The sequence below is a fragment of the Pleurodeles waltl genome, chromosome 12 (genome assembly GCF_031143425.1).
Source record: "Pleurodeles waltl isolate 20211129_DDA chromosome 12, aPleWal1.hap1.20221129, whole genome shotgun sequence".
NCBI classification, from domain to species: domain Eukaryota; kingdom Metazoa; phylum Chordata; class Amphibia; order Caudata; family Salamandridae; genus Pleurodeles; species Pleurodeles waltl.
In genome coordinates, this window is record NC_090451.1 from 385,982,646 (window position 1) to 386,009,632 (window position 26,987).

The following is a 26,987-nucleotide window of genomic DNA, read 5'->3' on the forward strand; positions in this document are numbered from 1 at the left end:
CGTCCCTACCCAGGACAGGTCAATCAGTGGTGTGTCCACCACTACAGGGAACCCAGGATAACCCACCACCTCAACAACAACAGGGACCTGGGGGCAGTGGTAGTGGGCACACGGTCCAGGCGACGGAGGCACAGGAACACAGGGGAACTGGGAGGGCTGCTGTGCGACAGGGGGCGGACAGGCCAAGGGAACCCACTCTCCACGAGGCCCTCTCCTCCATCATGGGAGTATACCACCATCCCCAGGAGACGATGGCGACGGTCCTGGACAAGTTGCAGGAGACCCTGCACCTGCAGGAGGAACAGTATTTGAGGTTCAGGGAGGAGCTCAGGACCATCAGCTCCGCCTTGGGCACCATCGTAGGGGTGCTGAAGGACATACAGAACACCATGTGGGACACCGTGGCACTCCATGGGCCCCCTGACACTAGCCAGGACGATGAACTGCCCACCACCTCCGCCGGCGCTAGTGGACAGGACGCCCAGCCACAGGACCACCACACCAGCACCCCACCCCCTGCAGACGGAGAACCACCACGCAAGCGGTCCCTGAGATACAGGAATAGGACAGAGCAAGATGGCAAGACCCCCACCAGGAAATGAGACCACCCTGTTTGTCCTCCCACTGTCCCACCTTGTTACCCTGTCCATACTTAAACTGCCCCAGCTCCACTTCCTATGCCCAGATGGGCAGTGCACCTGTGAGACTAATAGGCTGGACTCTGCCATGGACATTCCTCCACCATCACCCCTCACCATTTTACCACCCCTCCAATAATTAGCACTTCAATAAACACCCTTGAAACACAAATCAATCTGGAGTCAGTCTGTGATTTAGTAAATATGTATTATCAATGACAGTGTGATAATGTGTTTCCTATGGTAAAGCTAACATACCTATGTCACACTTCACAAGTCCTTGAAGGATGCAAGCAGATGACACGTTGGTAACCACACCTGTGAAACAGTAATCGAAAGGTACAACTCAGTTACCAAATAGTGGTTGAAACCGACAGACAGGATAGAGGTAGACGTGTGAAAGTTAATGTAATGTTAAACATGAAAATGTTCTCACCTGTGTGTCACTGGAAATATTGCTGTATGACTGACTCCCTGTTGTCATTGTCTTCTTCCTCAGCTTCCTCCTCATCACTGTCCACAGGCTCCACAGGTTCCACAGCTGCCACAACACCGTCATCTGGATCATCCTCCTGCAGAAAAGGCACCTGGCGTCGCAAAGCAAAATTATGGAGCATGGAGCAGGCGATGATGATCTCGCAAACCTTCTTCGGTGAGTAGAATAGGGATCCACCTGTCATATGGAGGCTCCTGAACCTGGCCTTAAGGAGGCCGAAGGTGCGTTCGATCACCCTCCTAGTCCGCCCATGGGCCTCATTGTACCGTTCCTCTGCCCTGGTCCTTGGATTCCTCACTGGGGTCAATAGCCAGGAAAGGTTGGGGTAACCAGAGTCCCCCAATAGCCATACACGGTGCCTCTGGAGTTGACCCATCATATCAGGAATGCTGCTATTCCGCAGGATGTAGGCGTCATGCACTGAGCCAGGGAACATAGCATTTACCTGCGAGATGTACTGGTCTGCCAAACATACCATCTGGACATTCATTGAATGATAACTCTTCCTGTTCCTGTACACCTGTTCACTCCTGTGGGGGGGGACCAGAGCTACATGGGTCCAATCAATGGCACCTATGATGTTGGGGATATGTCCAAGGGCATAGAAATCACCTTTCACTGTAGGCAAATCTGCCACCTCAGGGAAAATGATGTATCTCCTTGCGTGTTTCAGCAGGGCAGACAGCACTCTGGACAACACGTTGGAAAACATAGGCTGGGACATCCCTGGTGCCATGGCCACTGTTGTCTGAAAAGACCCACTTGCAAGAAAATGGAGCACTGACAGCACCTGCATGTCAGGGGGATTCCAGTCGGATGGCGGATTGGTGACATCAGGTCTGGCTCCAACTGGGTACATAGTTCCTGGATTGTGGCACGGTCAAACCGGTAGGTGACGATGACATGTCGGTCTTCCATTGTCAACAGGTCCACCAGCGGTCGGTACACTTGAGGATTCCGCCATCTTCTCAAATGTCCCAGCTGACGGTGCCTACGAAGGACAACAGCGACGAATCAGTCATTATTCCTCCAGGTATGTACCCACAGTTACACACAAGACTACACCACTCACAAAACCCTTCCCGTATGTGTGTTGAGTGTAGGCCTAGCTATGTGTGACGCAGAAGTAAATCAATCCATGTGGGCCCCTGAAATGGCGGCTGCCTGACCTCTAAACTGGGACAATGGGATTGTGGGGTAATGCGCTGGCGTTGCACACCGTGGCGGTAGGCGGTCGTAGACCGCGGCGCAATGCTGCATTGGTTAACATTGGACCCTATGGGTCCCAGGAACCAATTAACAGGTGCGCCGGCGGTGATGATGCGCACCCGCCGCGGACGTCACCGCCGCGGATGTCACTGCCATTTTCTATCTGTTCCATCACTAGATACCTGACCTTCGACAGGAGAGGACCTACACTGCAAGTGCTGCTGTGACCTCGGTCTGGAAGCGACGATGGCTGCTGCGTCTGGGGAAAGGGCCCCTGCCTTCACTGCACAGGAGTTGGAGAAACTGGTAGACGGGGTCCTCCCCAGTACACGCTACTCTACGGTCCTCCAGACCAACAGGTTAGTACACAGGGAGCATGTTGTATGGGCTAGGCCTGGGTGGAGAGGGCTGGGTGGAAGAGGGAAGGGGGCAGAGTTCATAGAACATTAATGCATGGGAATGAATGGGCCACATGGCCAGAGAAGGGAGTGGGCCACTCACAACGACGGTGCAGTTGGTAATGACTGTTCCTCTTTCCTTGTGCATGTCATGTAGGTCAGCGCCCACCAGAAGAGGGACATTTGGCGTGCCATCGCCAAGGAGGTCCGGACCCTGGGGGCCCACCAGAGACGGGGCACCCACTGCCGTAAGAGATGGGAGGACATTCGCCGCTGCAGCAAGAAGATGGTGGAGGCTCAGCTGGGGATGGCCTCCCAACGTGGGAGGGGTGCCCGTCGCACCATCTCCCCCCTGATGTTCCGGATCCTGGCGGTGGCCTACCCGGAGTTGGATGGACGCTTGAGGGCATCAAAGCAGACACAAGGGGGTGAGTACACTCTCATTCTGCGGACTTTGCGTGCAGTGGAGGTGTCTGGGTGGGGGAGGTGGGCTATGGGTGTCCCTAGGCCAGGGCGAGTTTGGTAGGCAAGGCCCCTCCGTAATGTAGGCCATGTGGCACTCTACCCCACCTCAGCAGAGTGCCAAGTGGAGGTATAGTTGCCCCTGTGGCATCCATGTGAGCAGATGTCCACCATTGCCATGTAGGCCATATCCCAGAAATTGCATGTGCAGAGGGCAGGAGCATGGCGTAATGCAGGGGGCTGCTGTGTCTGTCTTGTCTGCCAACGGTAGCGGTATGCCATGCACTAAAACTCTCTTTCTTCTGTCTCCCCCCCTTTTTGTGCTCTCCCTGTCCTTTTGTACATCAGCATCATCAGGCGGAGGTACAGTGGCACCGGAGCACGAGGGAGCTGCCTCCCACATGGCCATGGAGGGCCACACCATGGACTCTGAATGCACCAGTGGGACCGAGGGCGAGGGGAGCTTCACATCGGCCACCGGATCACCAAGCAGCGACATGGACTAATTCGCTGATGGGGGCTCCCTTGTGGTGGCGGCACCATCTGTGCACCCCACTTCTACAGGTACAGCTGCCCCCTCCCCTACCACCACCGCCCTCCGAGCAGCCCCTCAGCGTTCGCCCCGTTCCCACTCACCCAGGAGGGTGGGCATCACCTTCGCCCCAGGCACCTCAGGCCCTGCCCCAGTCACCCCTGCTACCCTCAGTGAGGAGGCCATTGACCTCCTCAGGTCTCTCACTGTTGGGCAGTCTACCATTGTGAATGCCATCAAGGGTGTAGAACGAGAGTTGCAACACGGTAATGCATTCCTGGACGGCATTCATTCTGGTCAGGCTGTCCGTCAGCAAACCCTGCAATCTCTGGCCTCAGCACTGATGGCAGCCATTGTCCCTGTGTCTAGCCTCCCCCCTCCAACCTCCTCCACCCAGACCCAATCTCCTGTACCCCAGCCCATCCCAAGCACACCTACAGACCAGCATGCACACAAGTCAGCACACACAGGTAGCTCAAGCAAACATAGGCACCACACAACCCACAGGCACTCACGCAAGCCTCACCCACGTACAGACACAGCAACATCCACTGTCTCCACTGTGTCCCCCTCCTCCTCTTCTCCCTCCTCCCTCCCAGTGTCGTCTACACACACACCTGCATGCACCACATCTACAGGCACCATGAATCGCACAAGGAGACCCAGCACCACAAGCCGCTCACCTGCACTCACCACCTCCACTCCCATGTACACGTCCCCTGTGTCCTCTCCCAGTGTGTCTGTGATGCCCCTCCCAAAGTACACAAACGCCGGCAATCACTCACCCAACATCCATCCACCTCACGACAGCCTCCAGTACCTTCACCTGCACCCAAAACACTTAAAGTGACACCTCCGACAACCACCTCCTCTTCCTCCACTCCCAGGCCCCCTCCAACTACCCATCCCAGTGTTCGTCAGAAACTGTCCCTCTGTAAAGTTGACCTTTTTCCCCCACCCCCCCCCCCTCCAATTAATCAGTTCCGTCGTAGCGCCTCAGCCAAAAAGCCTCCAATACCAGTGGTGCGTGTTCAAGGTTTGTGGAGTGCACCGGCCACCAGGGCAGGCAGTGTGACCAGGAGCCAAGGCACTGGCAGCCCACCCCCTGTAAAGGCTCTAAAGTTGGAGAGTGGACGACGGGACCGTGTGAAGACTCCTGGTGGGAAAACAACTCACATGAGTTCCAAGGGGATTGGAGAGCCAGCTGTGACTCCACCAAAGGTGGGGAAGGGGCAGAGGAAGTCTGCCCAGCCTGTTGTGAGTGTCACGGCGGAGAAGTGCGCCATCATTTCCGGCGGTCGAGACACAACCGCCAGCACCGTCGTCACTGGTCCAGAGACCACCGCCGGAGTCACAGCCCAGGAGGGCCCAAGTATCGTCAATGGTCAGGAGACAACCGCCAGAGTCACAGCCCAGGAGGGCCCAAGTATTGTCACTGGTCCAGAGACCACCGCCGGAGTCACAGCCCAGGGGGGCCCAAGTATCGTCACTGGTCCAGAGACCACCGCCGGAGTCACAGCCCAGGGGGGCCCAAGTATCGTCACTGGTCAGGAGACCACCGCCAGAGTCATTGCCCAGGAGGGCCCAAGTATCGTCACTGGTCCAGAGACCACCGCCAGAGTCATTGCCCAGGAGGGCCCCGGCTGCCACAGCCCAGGTGGTCTATGATGGAACGTCATGCCACACACCAATACCCAGTGTAGGGAACGTCATGCCACACACCAATGCCCAGTGTAGGGAACGTCATGCCACACACCAATGTCCGTACCAGAACTGCCATGTCAAAGCACTGCTGAACAGTCCAGAACCACCATGTCAAAGCACCGCTGAACAGGGCAAAGACTGCCAGGGCAAAACACTGCTGAACAGTCCTGAACCGCCATGTCAAAGCACCGCTGAACAGTCCAGAACCGCCATGTCAAAGCACCGCTGAACAGGGGAAAGACCGCCATGGCAAAACACAGCTGAACAGTCCTGAACCGCCATGGCAAAGCACCGCTGAACAGTCCAGAACCGCCATGTCAAAGCACCGCTGAACAGGGCAAAGACCGCCATGGCAAAACACCGCTGAACAGGGCAAAGACTGCCATGGCAAAACACCGCTGAACAGTCCTGAACCGCCATGGCAAAGCACCGCTGAACAGGGCAAAGACCGCCATGGCAAAACACCGCTGAACAGTCCTGAACCGACATGGCAAAGCACCGCTGAACAGGGCAAAGACCGCCATGGCAAAACACCGCTGAAGAGTCCTGAACCGCCATGGCAAAGCACCGCTGAACAGGGCAAGCACTGTGTAGGAATGAATAGACTGCCACATCAGGCATCCTTATCCCATGTGCAGCTGGGACAGTGACAGGACTGGAACTTTCACGGGGAGACTCATCCAGTCTGGGCACCAGTCCCCCTCCAGAACCAGTGGAGACCTGCATCCACTCTGTCTGTCCTGCACAGGATGAAGCACTCTGGGCACCAGTCCCCCCCAGTACCAGTGGAGACCTGCATCTCCTTGAGAGACTGTGGCTTTGCACTCCCCAGGATGGCACGGTGGGCACCCCACCCACTGTAGAGACTTGAAAGACTGTGGCTTTGCACTCCCCAGGATATGGCAGTGGGCAACCCACCCACTGTAGAGATTTGAGAGACTGTGGCTTTGCACTCCCCAGGATACATCAATGGGCATGGAGCCCCGTCGTGGATCTGGCGTGGTGCTGTAATCCAGCTGAGGTGCCCCCCCCTTCCCTTCCCCCTGAGGTGCCTGTAGTATTTCTATCGGATGCCCCGGCAGTGTTCTCTCCGATTGTGGTCAGGTATCCTTTGTGGGCCTCGCCCATGGTTTTTTGGACTGTTGGTGCACGGACATTGTTATGTACATATCTGTACTACTTCTCGTAATGTATATAATTATGGCTGATTTTCATATATATCTGTATATTTTTGTATGACATGTATATTGCCACATTACAATGTTTGACCGAATTTCGCTTTGTCTTTTCATTTTTCCGGGGGGATTGTGGGTTGTTACTGTGATTTTTGTGAATGCATTGGTGTGTATGTTGTATTATGCGAGGTTGGGGGTGGGGGTAGGGGTGTTTGGTGGGTGTCCCCCTAACTTTTGCCTCCCCCCTACCCCATGTCGTAGGTGCAGTACTCACCGTTGTCTTCGACGCCTACGTAGCTGTTGGTCGTAGAGGAGCAGAAACACAAGGGCAGGGAGTATTTGGAGTTCCAGGTCCATGGAGTCCTCGTTCCTCGTGGGATGTGTTCAGGTGAGCGTTTTCCCATTGCAAAGGCAGTTTCCGCTGTGTTTTTATCCACGGTGAATCCGCCCCGGAAAAGGTGGCTGATTGGCGGGTTGTAATACTATGGGCGGTACATTGTCTTCCGTCTGTCTGTTGGCGGTGACCGCCGCGCTGCTTGTCTGTACCGCCGTGGCGGGCGGTGTGTTAAAGTGGCTGTCTTTGTTGGCGGTTTCCGCCAGGGTCATAATTCCCTTTTTTTGTCCGTCTGCCTGTTTGCGGTATTACCGCAGCTTTAACACCGTCCGCCAGGGTTGTAATGACCCCCATAATGTTTAAATACATTGTACGACAAGCAGGGTGCATGAGAGTCACCTTAAGGGGCAGTGGAAAGCTAGAGGAAATCGGTTTAGTAGGAGTATTAAGAGGAAAAACGCAATAGTCTTTAAAATAGCCAATATTTTTAAGGACTTTCAAACAGAGTGTGTGTGTTTTTTGTCTGTGTGCATTGTAAAAATTCCTGCTGAAATCCGTAAGACATCTCACAAAACCCGACATAAAGCACCTGTTCCCAACTATTTATAAGAAAATACATTCATTACGGGGGTGTAACACCCCAAACATCCACCCCGAAGCTACGCCCTTGTGCTGAATTAGTAAAATAAAAAGTACCAGACCCAAAGTTTTTTTCAGAAGCCCACGGTCTGTACTATTGAATGTTGGGGGTTATTAATACCAATACTGCTGAATCTTGATTCCACCTCATACTTCTTTCATCCAACACTGAGCTTGTCTACCCCTTTAGCCCATCCCTGCAGGTTTCATTTCGTCCCTGCTTTCTCCCTTTGTCACTTTTTTTGGTCTTTCTTTTTCATCCTCTTTCCACTTTTATGTTTTTCTCTCTCTTGCCCTGGGTCAAAGTCTAATTTGAAAAGATATGTGCCAGTGCCCAAAATGAGTGCCAGTGGACCCTACCTGCAACTACTGGCTCAAATTAAGCACCACTCAACAACAGTTCAACATACCCAGATTGAACCATGACAAATCACCAACTTTTCCCACAGATTTGACCCTACTTGGAGAGTGATGTGACAGAGCCACTCAAAGCCGAATATGACATGCACAGAAAGAAATGGAGACTTCAATGAACGACCAGACTGCATAAGGGAATATCAGAACTGATGGTAGCATATGAAGTGCAAGGTGTTAAGAATGCAGAAGTTCTTGATCTAATAATTCACGGACTTTAGTCGTCAAGGACAAAACCTGGATGACTGAAGAGGAAACATTTGCTGTAATGTGAACAATGTTAATGATGCTCTAACGTGGATATTCCTGTTGTAAAATGTAGTGTACTCATATAATACAAAGAAAAATGTTAGGTCGGTGTCTATGTCAATAGACTAGAACATGTGCAAATTGCTATGATTAGCTATGGAAACATTTTAAGCAGACCTCTTTTGGGATAAGGGTTGTTTTTAACACATCCTTTTTGATAGGCGAGGTTATGTCTGCCAAATACCCTACACATTTTAATGCAGATGCCATCCCTATGAAGAGATGTCAGATTTCTTGTACAGACATTTCCAGTATCCGCCTGTGATTCAGCATCGCAGCAACCTTCGCAAATGAAGGGTCAGAACATATGCACATTCATCTTGCGCTCGTCTGCTGATGTGTTCTTGAAATAACCCTGTGCTATGTGGCTGTATAGCGAAGAGAGGATATTGGATGTCTGCAAATAAATGCGATGAGCGTAGACATTTATAGGCCAAATGTGAGCTCCTATCAATTAATTCTGAAACCTGAATCCTGTTCAGTGTACATACCTACCAGGTACCAGTGGGGAGAGAAGAGATGTAGGACCGACCTCGCAACAGGGGTCTTGGGTTCTAAATCCATCACGGCACTTCACTTATAATCATGTGATGTTGGGCTACTAGCATATTCTCAGTGTAACTGAAATTCTTAACCTGTGAATAGCACTGTAATTATGCAGCTCCAATGTGTAAACTTCCGTTTGATGTGCACGCGCTTCTGTTGTCTTCCAACACCCCCAATAATGCAGTGTTCATTTCCTCCACGCCGAGGCTTGCGTTATATACATACCAGCTAGCTTCATTGTGTGCTCCTCAATGGATAGTGAGTACTAGAAACTCGTGTCAGCAGATACTGTCACATTTCATCTTGTTTACAATATATAGGTTTTTGTATTACATATTAATATTGCTTTACTTGGCCTTCTCTGAAGCACTGTGTCTTCTTAGTACCAAGAAGCAGCGTAAATAAACAGGTGTTTAATAAAACACAAATAACATACCAAAAGTATGCTCCATAAACTGCAGACTAAACCAACATCTTTGTTTCTGGGTGGAACAGCCCCTTTGACAGTTTTCTGACCAGTGCACATAACCTCATTCCAGAATTGCACTGAACTGAGGAGAATTTCCTGCTTCTGGGTGGGTGTCCACTGGAAATGCTTGTCACTGGTATACGGTTGAGGCTCCATGGGCGTTGGCTCCTGGTGGAGGTACGACACCTCATGGAGTAAAAACTAGTCTGTTTTTAAAGACGATTAAAGTGCATCAATTTCTCAGTAATCTTTCAAATGGCAAATGTATGAAGAAGCTTCAACAGGTTTTTGGAAACTGCCACATGCACCTCGTTGACATCAAACCTTGGTATAGAGGGATGAGGAGAAGAGTGGTGAAAAAAGAAGCAGAAAAAAACTCAAAAGCATGCAGGAAATTTTGTTTTGAACAAAGGGAAGGCACGCCAGCCTAAGTGACTGGTGAGTACTCTTGTGTAGTGGGGCACAGGGAGAAGGCAGCATCTGGTGTAGCGTGCAGCCTCCAACATCCCCCTAGTGTATCTCTCTGAAGATTTGGGTCAAGGAAGCTACACAGAGCATCAAGTAGTGAAGCAATTCGAAATGAGAAGTCTCTGGAACCTGTAATGATGAGCCCAATAATGAGTGTCTCTCTGCACGTTTGTGAAGGGAAGAAGGTCCAATCATTGAGTACCTTTGTGTAGCATTTCTTTGTAAGCTCTGGTTGTTTCTACATTAAAAGACTGTGGGCAGCAAAGGTTAATGCAATTGTGTCCCATCGAGTTTTACAAAGGGCTATTGTGTGGGGCTCTCTATTTCATTTTAACTCTGACTGTGGGCCTCATCCTCCTGACTTTGAGCTGTGCTATTTTTAGTGGAAACATAAGGCATTTAGGGTTTATCAATGGCTATTAGAAAGCTACGTTCAGGAGATCTCTAATAAAGAAAACTGTGTTGCCAACAAGATCAAAAACTCCTAAGAGGAAGTCAATCAGTTGTCTCCCTCCAATTTCAACATTTTTCTCAAAGATTTAATTTCATCAAGAAATCTCAAACACGTTCCACTTATCCCCTCCAGCAGCCTTATATTTTAGTATTGCATTTGAGGAAAAGGGGTTCCTAGGAACAGCCTATCTCAGGCCCAGACAAGAAGAGATTGAGTAAGTGGGGCAACTCAGGCACGTTCAACTACAATAAAATGTAGTGGTCTTGAACAGGTAAGGCACCTGAAGCAGTGTTTTTCATTAAGGAATATTTTCACTGAGGTCCAGCCAGCTTCCCTAACTCATTGAGGAAATGTAGCCCGTTATCTGATTTTAAGAGACAAGTGTAAAAGGAACAGTCGGGCCAACCCAAGAAGGGAAAAAAGAGAAGTTTAAAAGAGATTTAAATACAAAAATCAGGATTTAAAAATAAAAGTAGCTAGGATTTCAACCACACTCCATATCTGCTAATAATTTCATTAATGGGCTTCAAATTCACCAAGTCTTGACTGCAAACATACGCTAAACTGGTCAGCAAGTGATTTTGTTGAACTCAGCCCTTTCCTTAGATTTAAGATTGAACCCCTTAACTCTGACATCTGTTACTCAACACTGTCTGGAGTCCAGGAAAAGTCTATATTGTGTCTAGGCAATTTCTCACAAAATCAAGTGGCTTACTTGGACTTGCCATCTCAGCTTCATCTGGAGAAGGAAACACATTACATTCTAAATCTATAGTAAAAGTTATAGATCTCTTCTTCACTTTACCCACAGCTAAAATGTCTGAGTTTAGCAGATCCGAAATGTGCATTGCTACAGAAAAATGTTCCTTATAACAGTACACCAGTAGAGTGCTTGTCAAGTTTTCCCCCTGCTATTCTCCTAAAACTGTCATTTCTTCAGTAGTTGAGGATTTCATGTAAACCTAGTCACCCATCTAAGATGTAGAGACACAAGTACAAGTAGTGGATCTTCTGTTTAGGCAAAGTGCCACAATTGACCTGAGAGTGGTTACATGTGCTCTAAGGATATCATTTTAGAAGCTCAGTTGATAGTAGCCCATACCAAACCAGGTGGGAGACTAACAGAAATGACATAGCCTGAACATGGCTCCCAGTAATTAACTTACGCACATCCCTAGTAAAGGCACCATCCTCATTTTGCCCACAATGTAATGATAATATGTTTTGGAAAGTGTTGGGGCTATTCACAATTAAACAGAAGTGTGTTTCATTGTTAAAATTAGAGGCAGCCATAACTTGCATACAAAAGACAGGGTACAGTGGCAATTTCTGGATAGAAAATTATTTTGTTATTAGTAGTCCCATCAATACTTCCAGAAGAGGCCTTGCAATTAGAGAAATTGTTTTTTACTTTTAATAATTTACTCATGCAATTACTTAACCCATAACCATTTGAGTATACAGTGTCTGAGGTTTGTTCCTATATGTTAATCCCCAAAACCTGACTATTCTTCATTACTGTTCACTGTTAAAGTTCCCTCAGGATTTTATTTATAACACAATATTACTTTCAATGTTTGAATTAATTTTTAAGACAAATGAGTATGAACATGTTGACCATGTCTTGATTATCATCAATTTTAATGTTAATGCTACTCTGTCAAACCATGCTTTAAAAACATTTAGAATTATGGTTAGTGAAAAACTGAAAACTGAGGGAGCAGGGTTATGTGATCATCAATTGTCAAATAGAAGGGGTTTCATTAGCGAGACCTACATGCAAAGGCCCTAATAGTTCTTCCATAATCAATTACATTTTCCTCATTCGAAATATTCCAGCTTCTTTCAGAGTCTTCAGTGCACAAAGTGCCCCAAGCGACTATTCTATCTGATACATAACGTTAGCTCCCTCCTCGCCCCTCCCCACACAGCAAAAAGGATTCTAGGGTGGTATTTGGAATCCCAAAAATCAGCACTTTCCTCTACAAGATGTTATCCCCTTGCACTATTATATCTCAGAGTATTGAAGGTGATACAATCACATATTTTAAAACCTATATGGAAAATTTTGTAAATAGAATTCAACAACATTATTTGTTCCCACAGGGCATAAAAGTCTCCATCACCACCTTAGTGATGAAGTAGAGCACTGCTTTTATGTAGCAATTATTAGACTGACCCAAACACAGCAATTTAAGCAGTTCTGTTAATCATGGTAAGCTAATTGGTATTTTGAAGAAGATGCGGTCCAGATATAAGGTGCCACTAAGAAGGAAACAAGCACACTTATTTTTGGTATGATTGGACCAAACCATCTGTATTAGAAAAACCCAAGAGACTTTTGGCAAATAATACTTTTGAAATGTAGATCAAAAGAAACACCATCAGTGATAGCAATCCCACACCAGGATTGGATTAATTGCATATATGATTTGTATGCCATATAGAAAAAGGGAAAGCAAACCATAAGTATAGATGAGTTATTAGTCCAGTAACATCAGGAATGGGATAAATCACTTGACATTCTTACTAATGGACCCTGCTCAGAAAAAGAGGCAGTTAGTTTCAGTCAAGGAGTGAGATACTCAAGTGCAACAGGCCGAAATAGGTCCTATTCCTATAGGTAATGGTAAAATATTAATATGAATGTGATTTATTGGGCTTGTTTCCTGCCCACTTGTTTCACCTGTTGTATGACTGGATTTATCCCACAATCAACGATTAGCAGCATAGCACTTCCACTGTACAAAAAGGGCCTCAATCAAAGTCAACTGCTCCACATTGGACAAACCATCAGTTGAACTATCTATTTTATAAATATGTGAAGGAGAAAGGAAACAACCTGTATATGCAGCATTTAGCCTCTTCTTGACAGCATTTCACAGAGTCGATAGACATATTCTCTGAACAAAATTTATCAAAAACTATTGTTGCGCTCCTTTCATCTACCTGCTTTATGGTGTTCATGGGAGGAAACAGATGTTTGTCTCTGAGGATCAACATCCTCTTAATTAAGTATTGTGCATCACAAGAAATAGCAGGCTGGAAAGCACTAGCCTTGGGATAGAAGGGGTAGCTTAAGCTTCATCTACAAATCCAATCATGGTGCAAGGATGTCTGCGTTGCAGGCAAGATTGTTTTTGTGCGGGAAGGGATACTATCCTGCACATAAACAATCCTATGAGGCTTTTTACTCTATTTAAGAGTGCTGAAGAATGCAGCACGATTAGGAAGAGTAAACAACGAGGAGAAATAAACATATTTCTCCTTGTTGCACCTCCCCTAGGCAGGCATAGCATTTTAACAAATTTCTAGGTTTACTAGTCTTGCTAAATCTGTCAACGCACCAAATCTGTGGGTGGATGCTTGGGAACACCCCTGTTGCACCAATGGAACACCTTCCCAGGGCAGGCTAACGTAAGGCAGCGACTTGTGCTGCCTTGCGTTACTCCAGATTTACCAATCAAGGAAGGGCCACACAAGGTGGCTTTGCATTGCTTGGTAAATCTGACTTTAGCATTGCGTTGCCCTTGTGACACCATGTGTGATGCAAAGGTAGTGCAATGCTGTGATAAATAGTGCCCTTGATTTCCATCTATAAGGTTAAAATCCCTCTCAATTTACTTTATGTAATTAAATATATGTTGCATGTGTCATGGTTCTATCTAAATAAAACGGAGGGTAGAATCCTACATTCGCTGTGTGGCATGAATGAACAGTCCCTGTCTAAGCAAGGAGGCTTGGGATTGTCAAATGCTTTTTCCTTGGCTTTGGCACTGGTAATTTAGTGGAACCACTGATTGTAACACTCGACAGGAGGCTCACTTTTAGAGTTTTTGTGGCCATTTCTTTTTGAGTGCGAGGCCACACACACTTTCCTCAATACAGTTTTTTCATTTGTATTACAAATCTGGGTCTTATTCAGAGATTGTCAAAACAGGACAGATGCCCGTACACTGTACTACAAATGCCACTGGCTGTAATGCACTTGAATTACAACGGTCAGACTTTTTCCACATTTGTGACGGAGTATACTGTCCACCAATCTCTAAATAATGCCCACTGTGGTCTAGCCTTGAGTTGTCTGAAGGATTTGTGTAATAAAGAGACGCTTAATCACTGACAATAAAAAATCTTCTTTATTAAGTACCAATGTTACAAAACAGCTCATCCACCCGAGGCCCAAAAGATATCAGCCCATAAAAGAATAAAAGACGCTCTCTTCACTCGATCCAACCGCCATCTCTCGTCAACCTCCAACTGCACCTCTCATTTGCAAACCATCAATCTCCTTTGGACGAATCACCTTGTACAGGTCCACATTTGTATACTACAACTCTATTAAGATTCTACACACGATGAGCATCGGTCTTGATGGCATTGGTAAACATCTTCATGACTCTCATAGATTTAGACAACTTGTTTCCACATGTTTGCAAACCAGGACGCTTTATCAAAACCAGGTCACCAACATTCACTTTAGTCACTTTGACCGCATGACCAGAATCAAAGTATTGTTTGTTAGTGCTTGTCTTGGACAGCTCTCTCTCTCTCTCTTCTCTTCATTTCCAACAGGATGCTCATCAGCGTTCAAAAATGTATTTACCCAGCCCGGTTCAAGAACAGTGTTAGGACATCTTCCACGAAACAATGTAAAAGGTGAACTACCAGTGGTCATATGAGGTGTAAACCTGTACACCCCAACTCTCTTGATGATTTAATTCTTCCAGTCTTTACTCTCATTTTTGGCTATGGCTATGGTCTCCTTCAACACTCTGTTAAATCTTTCTATCATACCATTTGACTCTGGATGATACCCCACACAACTGAAGAGAATGCTCCATTTCCCTGGAAACAAGCTGGACACCATTGTCAGTGAGAAATGTTTCAGGGATACCTTCTCTCAGAAAAAAGGTCTTTCAGGAACATTATGACATTTGTGTCTCGATACCTCTAGAAAAATGAATTTCAGGCCAACGAGAAAACATCAATAACCACCATAACATATGATTCTTGACCATTACCATGTATCGGGCCTAAAATTTACAAAACAATATCTCTCCATGGTTTCTCTGGACGAGTTCTCAACATCATGGGTTGTACTCTCGGTTTCATGCTTTTTTTCACTCACAGCACATTGAACACATTCCCTTACATGACGTTCAACTTGAATGTCCATCCCAGGCCACCAATAACTAGACCGCAGTCTCTCCTTTGTTTTGGAAATGCCCAAGTGGCAGGTATTAGCCATCTCTATCAACTCCTCTCTTAATTTAACTGGGGGTATTAACCTAGCGTCACTTAACAGCAAACTATCTCTGGTCGCTAATCGATCCTTAACACACCAAAAATCTTTGCAAAAATCGCCACCCTGATGTTTGTACTTCCAACCACCATTAATAAGTTCTATCACTCTCTGCAGTGTAACATCTTCTACCAATTCCTGACGCCATCTGTCTTCAGATATCACTGTATGGTCAATCTCACAAACAAAACCCATGTTCTCATCACACATCACATCATCTAATTGTTCAGTATTATTCTCAGAGACCAATCTAGATAAGGTATCAGCAATCACATGCTCAACCCCAGGAATGTACTTGACTTCAAAATTAAATTCTTGGAGATCAATCACCCACTTTGATATTCTAGAAGAGATAGAGTCAATTCCTTTCTTGTTGAAAACCTCACACAATGGCTTATGATCCGATCTTACAATGAAGGTAGAACCCCACAGCAGAGTTTTCAACTTCTTGATGGCCCAATAAACAACAAGTCTCCCTATAAAAATAGTACCTCACTTGTGTGGGTAGGCCTAGTGCCTGCGACAGGAAATGCCACAAAACACAACGTGGACACATCACAGTTTCCTTAAAAAAACAGAGCTGTTTTTTGCAAAGTGCCTAGCTGTGGATTGTGGCCTCTAGCTCAGCCAGCACCTAGAGAAACCCACCAGCTCTGCATATTTTTGAAAACTAGACACCTAGGGGAATCCAGGATGGGCTGACTTGTGGGGCTCTCACCATGTTCTGTTACCCAGAACCCTTTGCAAACCTCAAAATGTGGCAAAAAACACTTTTTCCTCACATTTCAGTGACAGAAAGTTGTGGAATCTGAGAGGAGCCACAAATGTCCTTCCACCCAGTGTTCCCCCAAGTCTCCTGATAAAAATGGTACCTCACTTGTGTGCATAGGCCTAGTGCCCGCGACAGAAATAGATCACACAACGGTCAATGTTGATCCTTACATGAGGCAACTGTTGACCCTGGGGTGATCCATTCCTGATGCAGGCACTAGGTATAGGCACTCAAATGGGGTAGTATTTTTATCAGGACAGTTGAGGAATCACTGTAGTTTGTGTGACAGAAAAATAAGAAAAATAGAGTTTTTATTCAACATTTCAGCTTTTCAGGGTATTCCGGGTTAAGAAAACTTTGGGGAATCCACACAAGTCACACACTCTGTGGATTCCCCCGGATGTTTAGTTTCCAGAAATGTTTGGGTTTAGTATGTTTCCTGTTAGAAACGGGGTTTTTGGTTGGCAGTCAGGTTACCCTCTGTCCAAGCAAGAACACTCACTCTAGTAAGGGTAAGTCACACACAATCAAAATTATCCTGTGCCCACCCTCTGGTAGCTTGGCACGAGCAGTCAGGCCTAACTAAGAAGGCAATGTGTAAAGTATTTGTGCAATAAATCATACAATAACACAATATAGCACCACAAAAATACACCACACAGTGTTTAGAAAAATATATAATATTTATCTGGGTATTTGTAGATCAAAATGATAAAAGATGAAATAAGAAATTGTAGAGATATCACTGAAAAATGATATAAAGTGTCTTAAGTCTTTAAAAAGCAAATAAAGTCTCTTTCAAGAACAAAGTACCTGGTTTGGAGTGGAAAATCTCTGCAGAGGGCCGCAGAGGAGGAGATGCTTGGAAAAATGTTGTGTGCGTCGGTTTCGCCCCTTCACACACGGACTTGCGTCGTTATTTTTCACTCGGGGAAGACGTGCGTCGTCTTCCGGCACGCGGGCCGTCTCCTTCTGTGGGTCGCGGGATTTCCAGATGTCCCAGGGTCTGTGCATGGAATCCTAGGCTTGTTATCCGGCTGTGCGTCGTTCCGGTGGGCTGTGCGTGGAATTTTCTTCCTCACGGCAGGCGTCGCGTCGATTTCCTTTCTGGAAGTCGGGCGGCGTTGTCCAGGCGGGCCGTGCGTCGAAGTTCTGGTCGCACCGCAGGCGTTGCATCGAGCGGCGTCTTTCCGGATCGGCGTGCGGTGAATTTCTCACCGCGGAGCAAGCTGTGCATCAGGCCAACAGCAAGGCAGCAGTCCTTTGTAGAAAGCAGTCAGGTGAGTCCTTTGAGCAGCCAGGCAGTTCTTCTTGGCAGGATGCAGGTTCTGGTTTCTTCTCCAGCAAGTGACTGAGGTGGTAGGGCAGAGGCCCTGTTTTATACCCGAATGTGCCTTTGAGTGGGGAGACTTCAAAGAGTGGCTTAGAAGTGCACCAGGTCCCCTTTCAGTTCAATCCTGTCTGCCAGGGTCCCAGTAGGGGGTGTGGCAGTCCTTTGTGTCAGAGCAGGCCCTCCACCCTCCCAGCCCAGGAAGACCCATTCAAAATGCAGATGTATGCAAGTGAGGCTGAGTTCCCTGTGTTTGGGGTGTGTCTGAGAGAATGCACAAGGAGCTGTCAACTAAACCTAGCCAGACGTGGATTGTAAGGCACAGAAGGATTTAAGTGCAGAGAAATGCTCACTTTCTAAAAGTGGCATTTCTAAAATAGTAATATTAAATCCAACTTCACCAGTCAGCAGGATTTTGTATTACCATTCTGGCCATACTACATATGACCTTCCTACTCCCTTCAGATCAGCAGCTACCACTTCAACAATCTATAAGGGCAGCCCCAATGCTAGCCTATGAAGGGCGCAGGCCTCACAGTAGTGTAAAAATGAATTTAGGAGTTTTACTCTACCAGTACATGTAAACTACACAGGTACATGTCCTGCCTTTTACCCACACAGCACCCTTCTCTAGGGGTTACCTAGGGCACACATTAGAGGTGACATGTGTAGAAAAAGGGGAGTTTTAGGCTTGGCAAATACTTTTAAATGCCAAGTCGAATTGGCAATGAAACTGCACACACAGGCCTTGCAATGGTAGGCCTAGGACAAGGTAAAGGGGCTACTTGAGTGCGTGGCACAACCAGTGCTGCAGGCCCACTAGTAGCATTTAATCTACAGGCCCTAGGCACATACAGTGCACATTACTAGGGACTTATAAGTAGATTAAATAGTCCAATTGGGTATGATCCAGAGTTACCATGTTTAAAGGGAGAGAGCATAGGCACTTTAGCACCGGTTAGCAGTGGTAAAGTGCGCAGACTCTAAAAGCCAGAAAAAACAGAGTCCAAAAAGTGGAGGGAGGCAGGCAAAAAGTTAGGGGTGACCACCCTAGGGCATGTCAGGTCTAACATTTCCCTATGTGGCCGCCAAACCCAGGACTAAAAACACAGGTGCCTGCCTTACAAAACTAGTTTGTTTTGTGATAGATAATTTTGATGTTTCCACAGTACGATTTGGGCGGTGGAATCTGGGGCTGAACTAAATTGGGAAGCTCCCAAGAGAGCACGATCTCTCTCTGTACTTGCCGCCACATTCACCTGCTCTCTGGGTTGGGCTAACCCACTTTTGCCCTGTTGCACAGATTGCTTGCGAAGGGACAGCAGGACTGTCCTCATCACCTCTCTCATAATTTACTGGAAGAGGAGTTATCCAATGGGACTCCTCCGACTGAAAAATCACTCCCAGATTCTGCACCATTGTCTTATCCCTCAGATGCTGTCTCCGTATCTGCTGTCTCAGACTCTGATCCTATGTCAGAGCTGTCCTCTATAACCCAAGTGACGGCGTCAGCAGCAGTCATCCTTTAAGATTTAATCTCTGCTATTGGCTAAACTGTTGCTCTAAAACACTAGCCTACGAGGATAGTCACAAAATTGCTGATGTGTGTGTGATACGTGCAACAGTAGAGGCCACCTTACCTGCACTTCTTCCCTCAATCAGCACGTTCTTTCAAGACACTCAAAAAACATCTTGTTCCATACCATTTGTCACAGTCTTTAGCACCTCCTGCACCCAGTCCAACAATCATTATTGGTGCTCCCACTCCCATGTCCTCCTCCTCGGATTCTCTCATTACCACCCAGCAAAAGTGCACTTCATCTCTCCATAGCCGCCCCCCACCCCGCACCTACATTTCATTTGTATTATTGTGCCGGTAATGGTTGACTTTACTAATGTACGCAGCTTTTTACATAAAATACAGATTTGCTCTTTGCAATAGGCATATAAACCTTCTGCGCTTCTTTATGGCACTAAAACTGCCACTAGACAAAAGTCTGATCCTTTTGTAGCAGAAACATAATCACAAGACTTACTTGACTTTTTTATTGCTGCCTAAAAGCTACAGTTGAAATACGTCAGTTGAAGTATGTGCATTGCTTTGAAGACGCAAGCTGCAACTGCAAGACAACTGGTGGCAAATATAAATATATATATATGTGGAGAGAGAGAGAGAGAGAGAGAGAGAGATCACTTTTATATGTGGTTCTGGTTTTCCTGGGGGCCGATCGCAGCCCCCAGTGAAACCACACATGGATTAACAAAAGTGATCTATAAATATGACCTATTTTGATGAGGCCAATCTGCCCCCAAGGGGGACAGAAACCACTAGACACCGGGGATTTTTTTTATTTTTTTGTTTTATAGAAGGGGAGCGACCCCTTGGACAAGGGTCACTCCCCTGGAGGGGAAATTGTATTTAGGCCATTTCTACCCCCTTTGGGGGCAGATCTGCCTATTTTTGCTACGCCAATCTGCCCCCAAGGGGCAGAAACCACTAAGCACCGGGGATTTTTTTTTTGCGCCAATGTCACGCAGAGGGAGCGACCCCGTAGACAAGGGTAGCTCCGGGGGGGGGGCACATTTATTTTAGGCCATTTCTGCCCCCCCTAGGGGCAGATCGGCCTATTATCAGGCTGATCTGCCCCCAGGGGGGCAGAAACCTCTAGATGCCAGGGCAAATTTTTATTTTGTGTTTTTTTTTTTTGTTTGTTTTTTAGAGATGGGGAGTTTGTGGGCAAATTGTATTTAGACCATTTCTGCCCCCCTTGGGGGCACATCGGCTGATTTTTGCTACGCCAATCTGCCCCCAAGAGGGGCAGAAACCACTAGGCACCAGGTTTTTTTTTTATGCGCCAATGTCACGTAGGGGGAGCGACCCCGTAGGCAAGGGTCGCTCCCGGGGGGGGGGAGGGTTGGGGGGTGGGGGAGCAAATTTATTTTAGGGCATTTCTGCCATTAGGCAAGGGTCGCTTCCCTGTGGGGGGCAAATTGTATTTAGACCATTTCTGCCCCCCTTGGGGGCAGATCGGCCGATTTTAGGTCAATCTGCCCCCAAGGGTGCAGAAACCACTAGCACCGGGGTTTTTTTTTTACGCCAATGTCCCGCAGGGGTAGCGACCCCGTAGGCAAGGGTCGATCGGGGTGGGGGGCAAATTTATTTTAGGCCATTTTGGCCCCCCCTGGGGGCAGATCGGCCTATTGTTAGGCCGATCTGCCCCCGGGGGGCAGAAACCTCTAGGCGCCAGGGCAAATTTCATTTTTGTGTTTTTTTGTTTGTTTGTTTGTTTTTTTAGAGATGGGGAGCAACCCATTAGGCAAGGGTTGCTCCCCTGGGGGGGCAAATTGTATTTTGACCATTTCTGCCCCCCTTGGGGGCAGATTGGCCGATTTTAGGTGATCTGCCCCCAAGGGGACAGAAACCACTAGGCACCAGGGATTTCTTTTTGGCGCCAATGTCACGCAGGGGAGCGACCCCGTAGGCAAGGGTCGCTCCCAGGGGAGGTTGGGGGGGCAAATTTATTTTAGGCCATTTCTGCCCCCCCTGGGGGCAGATCGGCCTATTGTTATTAGGCCGATCTGCTCGGGGGGGCAGAAACCTGTAGGCGCCAGGGCAAATGTTATTTTTGTAGGTTTTTTTTTGTTTGTTTGTTTTTTTAGAGATGGGGAGCGACCCATTAGGCAAGGGTCGCTCCCCTGGGGGGCAAATTGTATTTAGACCATTTCTGCTCTCCTTGGGGGCAGATTGCCCGATTTTTGGTCAATCTGCCCCCAAGGGGGCAGAAACCACTAGGCACCGGGGATTTTTTTTTTTTGCGCCAATGTCACGCTAGGGGAGTGACCCCGTAGGCAAGGCTCGCTCCCGGGGAGGGGTTGGGGGGGATGGTGGGTTCAAATTTATTTTAGGCCATTTCTGCCCCCCCCTGGGGCCGGCTGAGCTAGAGGCCAAAATCCACAGGTAGGCACTTTGCAAAAAACACCTCTGTTTTCTGTGAAAAAATGTGATGTGTCCACGTTGTGTTTTGGGCCATTTCCTTTTGTGGGTGCTAGGCCTACCCACACAAGCGAGGTACCATTTTTATCGGGAGACCTGGGGGAACGCTGGGTGGAAGGAAATTTGTGGCTCCTCTCAGATTCCAGAACTTTCTGTCACCGAAATTAGAAGAAAAAGTGTTTTTTTGGCCAAATTTTGATGTTTGCAAAGGATTCTGGGTAACAGAACCTGGTCAGAGCCCCACAAGTCACCCCATCTTGGATTTCCCTGGGTTTCTAGTTTTCAAAAATTCGCTGGTTTGCTAGGTTTCCCCAGGTGCCGGCTGAGCTAGTGGCCAAAATCCACAAGTAGGCACTGTTTTCTATGAAAAAATTTGATGTGTCCACATTGTGTTTTGGGGCATTTCCTGTCGCAGGCGCTAGGCCTACCCACACAAGTGAGGTATCATTTTTATCTTGAGACTTGGGGGAACGCTGCGTCAAAGGAAATTTGTGGCTTGTCTCAGATTCCAGAACATTCTGTCACCGAAATGTGAGGAAAATGTGTTTTTTTAGCCAAATTTCGAGGTTTGCAAAGGATTCTGGGTAACAGAACCTGGTAAGAGCCCCACAAGTCACCCCATCTTGGATTCCCCTAGGTCTCTAGTTTTAAAAAATGCACAGGTTTGGTAGGATTCCCTAGGTGCCGGCTGAGCTAGAGGCCAAAAGCTACAGGTAGGCACTTTGCAAAAAACACCTCTGTTTTCTTTAAAAAATTTTGATGTGTCCACATTGTGTTTTGGGGCATTTCCTGTCACGGGCGCTAGGCCTACCCACACAAGTGAGGTATCATTTTTATCGGGAGACTTGGGGGAACGCTGTGTCAAAGGAAATTTGTGGCTTCTATCAGATTCCAGAACATTCTGTCACAGAAATGTGAGGAAAATGTGTTTTTTTAGCCTAATTTCGAGGTTTGCAAAGGATTCTGGGTAACAGAACCTGGTAAGAGCCCCACAAGTCACCCCATCTTGGATTCCCCTAGGTCTCTAGTTTTAAAAAATGCACAGGTTTGGTAGGTTTCCCTAGGTGCCGGCTGAACTAGAGGCCAAAAGCTACAGGTAGGCACTTTGCAAAAAACACCTCTGTTTTCTTTAAAAAAATGTGATGTGTCCACATTGTGTTTTGGGGCATTTCCTGTCGTGGGGGCTTATATATTATAAACTACTGAGCAAGATTTGCTGCCCCCTAGCACGATTTTCTAACTTGAGAGGTCACAGTGAGAGGGCTGCCTCTTGAGTAGTTTTGCTGATACTCGAGTAGATTTTCTACTCGAGCAGCAGCAAAATCAACTTGAATGGCATGCGCTCTTTCACAATTCATGGTGCCATTCGCACTGGTTTTTCAGCACTGCTTTTACTACCAGTGCTAAGTTACAGCTCAAGCAGCACGAGCTGAATATTCACTGTCCATTGGCAGAACTCTGCAGAATCTCGCAGAGGTTTTATGTAATTCTGCAAAATAGAGTGGTAGAAAACTAAGCAAGTTCCCCCACCCTTGTCTCAGGTTATATTACTGCATTGATAGGCACATATTAATAGTGATAGTTTTTGAAAAAAACTTTGAAACATTCATGCCCCCTGTCCTGACGACAATGCTGTTAGTGAACTAAAAGCAAGACAGATGTTACATGCACCCTACTTGTGACTTAGGGCCAGATGTAGGAAGCAGTTTGCACGTCGCAAACAGCAAATTTCGCTGTTTGCAACGTACAAAATGCACTTTGCAATGCACAAAACCTGTTTTGCGATTCGGTAACCTGGTTACCGAATCGCAAAATGGGTTTGCTAATTGCAATTAGGAAGGGATGTCCCCTTCCTAATTGCGAGTCGCAGTGCAATGCAGGATTGCTTTGTGACCACAAACGCAGTCGCAAACCAATCACAGTTTGCACCCTTTTGTAATGGGTGCTAACCCATTCGCAAAAGGGAAGGGGTCCCCATGGGACCCCTTCCTCAATGTGAATGGCACTACAAAAAAACATTCAGAGCAGGCAGTGGTCCTATGGACTATTGCCTGCTCTGAAAAAATGAAACAAAAACGTTTCATTTTTCGTTTTTGTAATGCATCTCACGGGCTGCATTACAAAAAAAAAAAAAAACTGCTTTATTAAAAAGCAGTCACAGACATGGTGGTCTGCTGTCCTCAGCAGGCCACCATCCCTGTGAATGCCACCACTCGCAAGGGAGTCGCAAATTGCGACCCACCTCATGAATATTCATGAGGTGGGACTTTGCGACCCCCTTGTGAGTCGCAGATGGTGTCAGGGACACCATCCAACATTCCGAATTGTGACTCGCAAATTGCGAGTCGCTCTGGCTCGCAATTTGCAGGTCGCAATTTGGAATATTGCTACATCTGTCCCTTAGTTTCTTATTATGCATGGAGCAGCAACATGGTCTCTACAATTAAACACACTAGAGATACTTGCGAGGTTACACAATTTGTTCAAGAAGGGAAGCTGGGATTGATGGAAGATATTTGATTTCTCATTGTGCAATTCAGCTTCTAGATGGGATAATTATTTTACTCTTCTTTTTTACATCTAAGGTTGATGCTTTTTTAGGGGCGAGCGCAAAGAGCTCTGTCCCGTATTGTAATCTCCCTTTGGGCTTCAAACCACGCCCATGTCACGTCAGTTTCTTTTCTCTGGTTTGTGAGCCTACCTTTTAAAGTTTGCTTGCTTTCATTAGTGAAAGGCATGCATAAGTCATGCCTTTTCCGGTGTTTAGCCCTCCTCGAGGGCAACGACCAAGCAGTGAAAACATACGAGGCTCCATGTTTTCCATCCTGTTTCTGGACTACTTTTTCTCTTTTTTCGCAGCATGATCTCACTAGACAGAAGTCGAGCGCTTTGCATGACATGGACCCTGTTACATAGTTAATTGCACTTTTGCCGGTTACCTAGATAGCTGCACTTTTGCCGGTTACATGGATAATTGCACTTTTGCCAATAGGTTTCACTATTAGTGAACTTTTATTTCCCTTTGTGTGTCTGCTTTGCACTGATGGCGTCCGTCAGCTCGCTTGTGTGAAACTTTTGCTTTTCATTCTATATGGCAAGAAAAGTCCAGTTAGTTATGTGAAACTGTTTTATTTTGTGGCAAGAACAATCCGGTTAGGAGTTTACAATGCTAATAGCTCTAGCTCTTGCAAACGCGAGATCCGTTGCATTGCAAATGCTTGTTCTTAATTCTTGTGGCATCAGATTAGAATACGGGTGGCAGGCACCAGCCACATGAAAGCTCAGCTCGTTTTGGGCTAGAGCCATGATATACATCGGCTAAGTTTCCTGAAAGTGCTGTAGCCTGAGGAGTAAACTCCGTGGGTACTTTATGACCTCTTTGGATTGTTATTTAATTGCAGTCACTGAGGCGTTAGCCTCTCCTAAAATCGTTCTGTTTGTCATGCCAGGCGGACCAGCAGATAAAGGAATGGCAGGAGATGCTATCTTCTGTTAATGTTTCTGCCAGCTTTAATGACTTAAGGAAAATAACGATTTTAGGTGAAGCTCAGCACCTCAAAGACCAGGTCTTGAAGCCTCCACAGAGTTTGCTCCTAACGTTACTGCTGGTCAAAGAGACTCACAAGCCGTGAGGTAAAGCTTCAGACAAACAGGCCCCGTCACTGTGTTTGATCATCCACTATCGTTAAAAATATTATAAGCAGAAAAACAGCTCTTAAAACCATACACATGTATATGTGTGTATGTTGCCTGTTTGCTTCAAGGTATGATAGGTGTACTCTGTGCACTAGCACTAATACTTGAAATAAGTGAACAGTAAAAGCACTGGCCTTTCGAGTGAAAAGGAAGAGAGAATGATATAATAACCCTTTAGTGTCTGTGTTCCACAGGTGCAACCAGGAAACCTGGGATCAGACTTTCCATATATTTGGATAACCATAGCTCACCCTTTACTTCACTGTGTATCATTTCCTCAGCAAACCAGTTTGAGAGCATATTGAATTAATTCAGTTCAGGATCTGTGCTCTACAAAAACCTCAGTTAATATAAAATAAACGTGCTTCACATTTAATAAGTATTTATGCTATCTAAATAGACATGACAAACTAACAGATGTTGACTAATTTATGGCAACGTGATAGGGCCTAGGGAAATTCTTGAATGTTTAACTTTTAAAAACTATACTTTAAAAAAATTCCGCCCAAATCAGTGCTAAAGTCTTATGTACTTAATTGAGACACTGAGAAATGTCAACATTATTTTATGTTTCATTTTTAAGAGCTTTTAGCGTGTTTTTTTAAAAATAGGTTTGCTGATTTGCAACTTTCAAAGGCTCTTATTGTTCTCTGACTTCGAGGAACAAGCCAGATCCGGACTCGACTCTCTGGGAGGCTGTTTGTGCCTGAGTCCCCCTCTAGAAATTCACTATCATCTACACCCGTGTTTAGTAACGCCGTACATGAAGTGGGAAAACACTATTGTTAACCAGTGGGAATGCTTTCATCAATTTTCTTTTTTTTTGCTTTCTTCTTGTAGAGTTCACTTGCTGAATAACATTGTGACTGGGTTAATCCTGGTTATCACGGCCGTCAACGTGTTCATCACGGCCTTCTGGTACTCCTCACCTCATTTAACCCCCGAGGAGCAACACATCCTGGCTGCGGAGAGCAGTGCTGAATGCTGATAGATCACGACTGCACGCGCTGTGCTGAAGGCAGGAAGTGCTTCAGTCCACCACAGCCGCTGATATCTCCGCTTTTCATGGCTTGTTCTCACAATTCGAGATCTACTTTTAAAGCCATCACGGGATGCATGCTTTACACATGGATGATGACTGAACAGTAGCTTGCGTTTGAGAGAATGGCATGATATGGTCCTATGGATTTTGTTGCTCGCTACAACAAACGTACGTTTTAGATCTAGACTGTGAATTTATTTGGTTATTTACATTTTTCACGGTTTTATTTTTGCGTGCTAATACATCATGTAGGTTTAGGTGGTGCTGAATAAAGGATTATTATTATTTGTTGTCATTCCACGCAACTTTGTAGCTGTTTATTTCAAAATTGCATTTAATTTACAACAATATTGAACGGTTTGATAGTACTGGAAGGACAAATGAAAATGCCCTCAATTAAATTTTCAGACTGACTGGTAACTAGCCACAATCTTGCCTCATCTGTCTCGCCTATCCAGGAGGCCCAAACGAGTCTGCTAACAGTATACATGTTTGTAGGGCCGCAAACAGGAAATCAACATTTTGTGTATGCTGTCCAGATGTGGATGATTCTATGCATGAGGGGTGGGGGCGGGGGAGTGTGAGTAGGAGTCCGGCTGGT

The 26,987-nt window shown here is 46.5% G+C and overlaps 1 protein-coding gene across 1 annotated transcript in view; it reads left to right on the forward strand.

The window, feature by feature from the left end:
* The window catches only part of LOC138266998 (ninjurin-1-like), a 284,052-nt gene extending 257,281 nt beyond the window's left edge, over positions 1–26,771 (forward strand). The window contains exon 4 of the mRNA XM_069215835.1: positions 26,185–26,771. Coding sequence (XP_069071936.1) covers positions 26,185–26,332 — 148 coding nt within the window. The 3' untranslated portion in view covers positions 26,333–26,771. The remainder of the gene's footprint in view (positions 1–26,184) is intronic.
* The last annotated feature ends 216 nt before the right edge of the window (positions 26,772–26,987 follow it).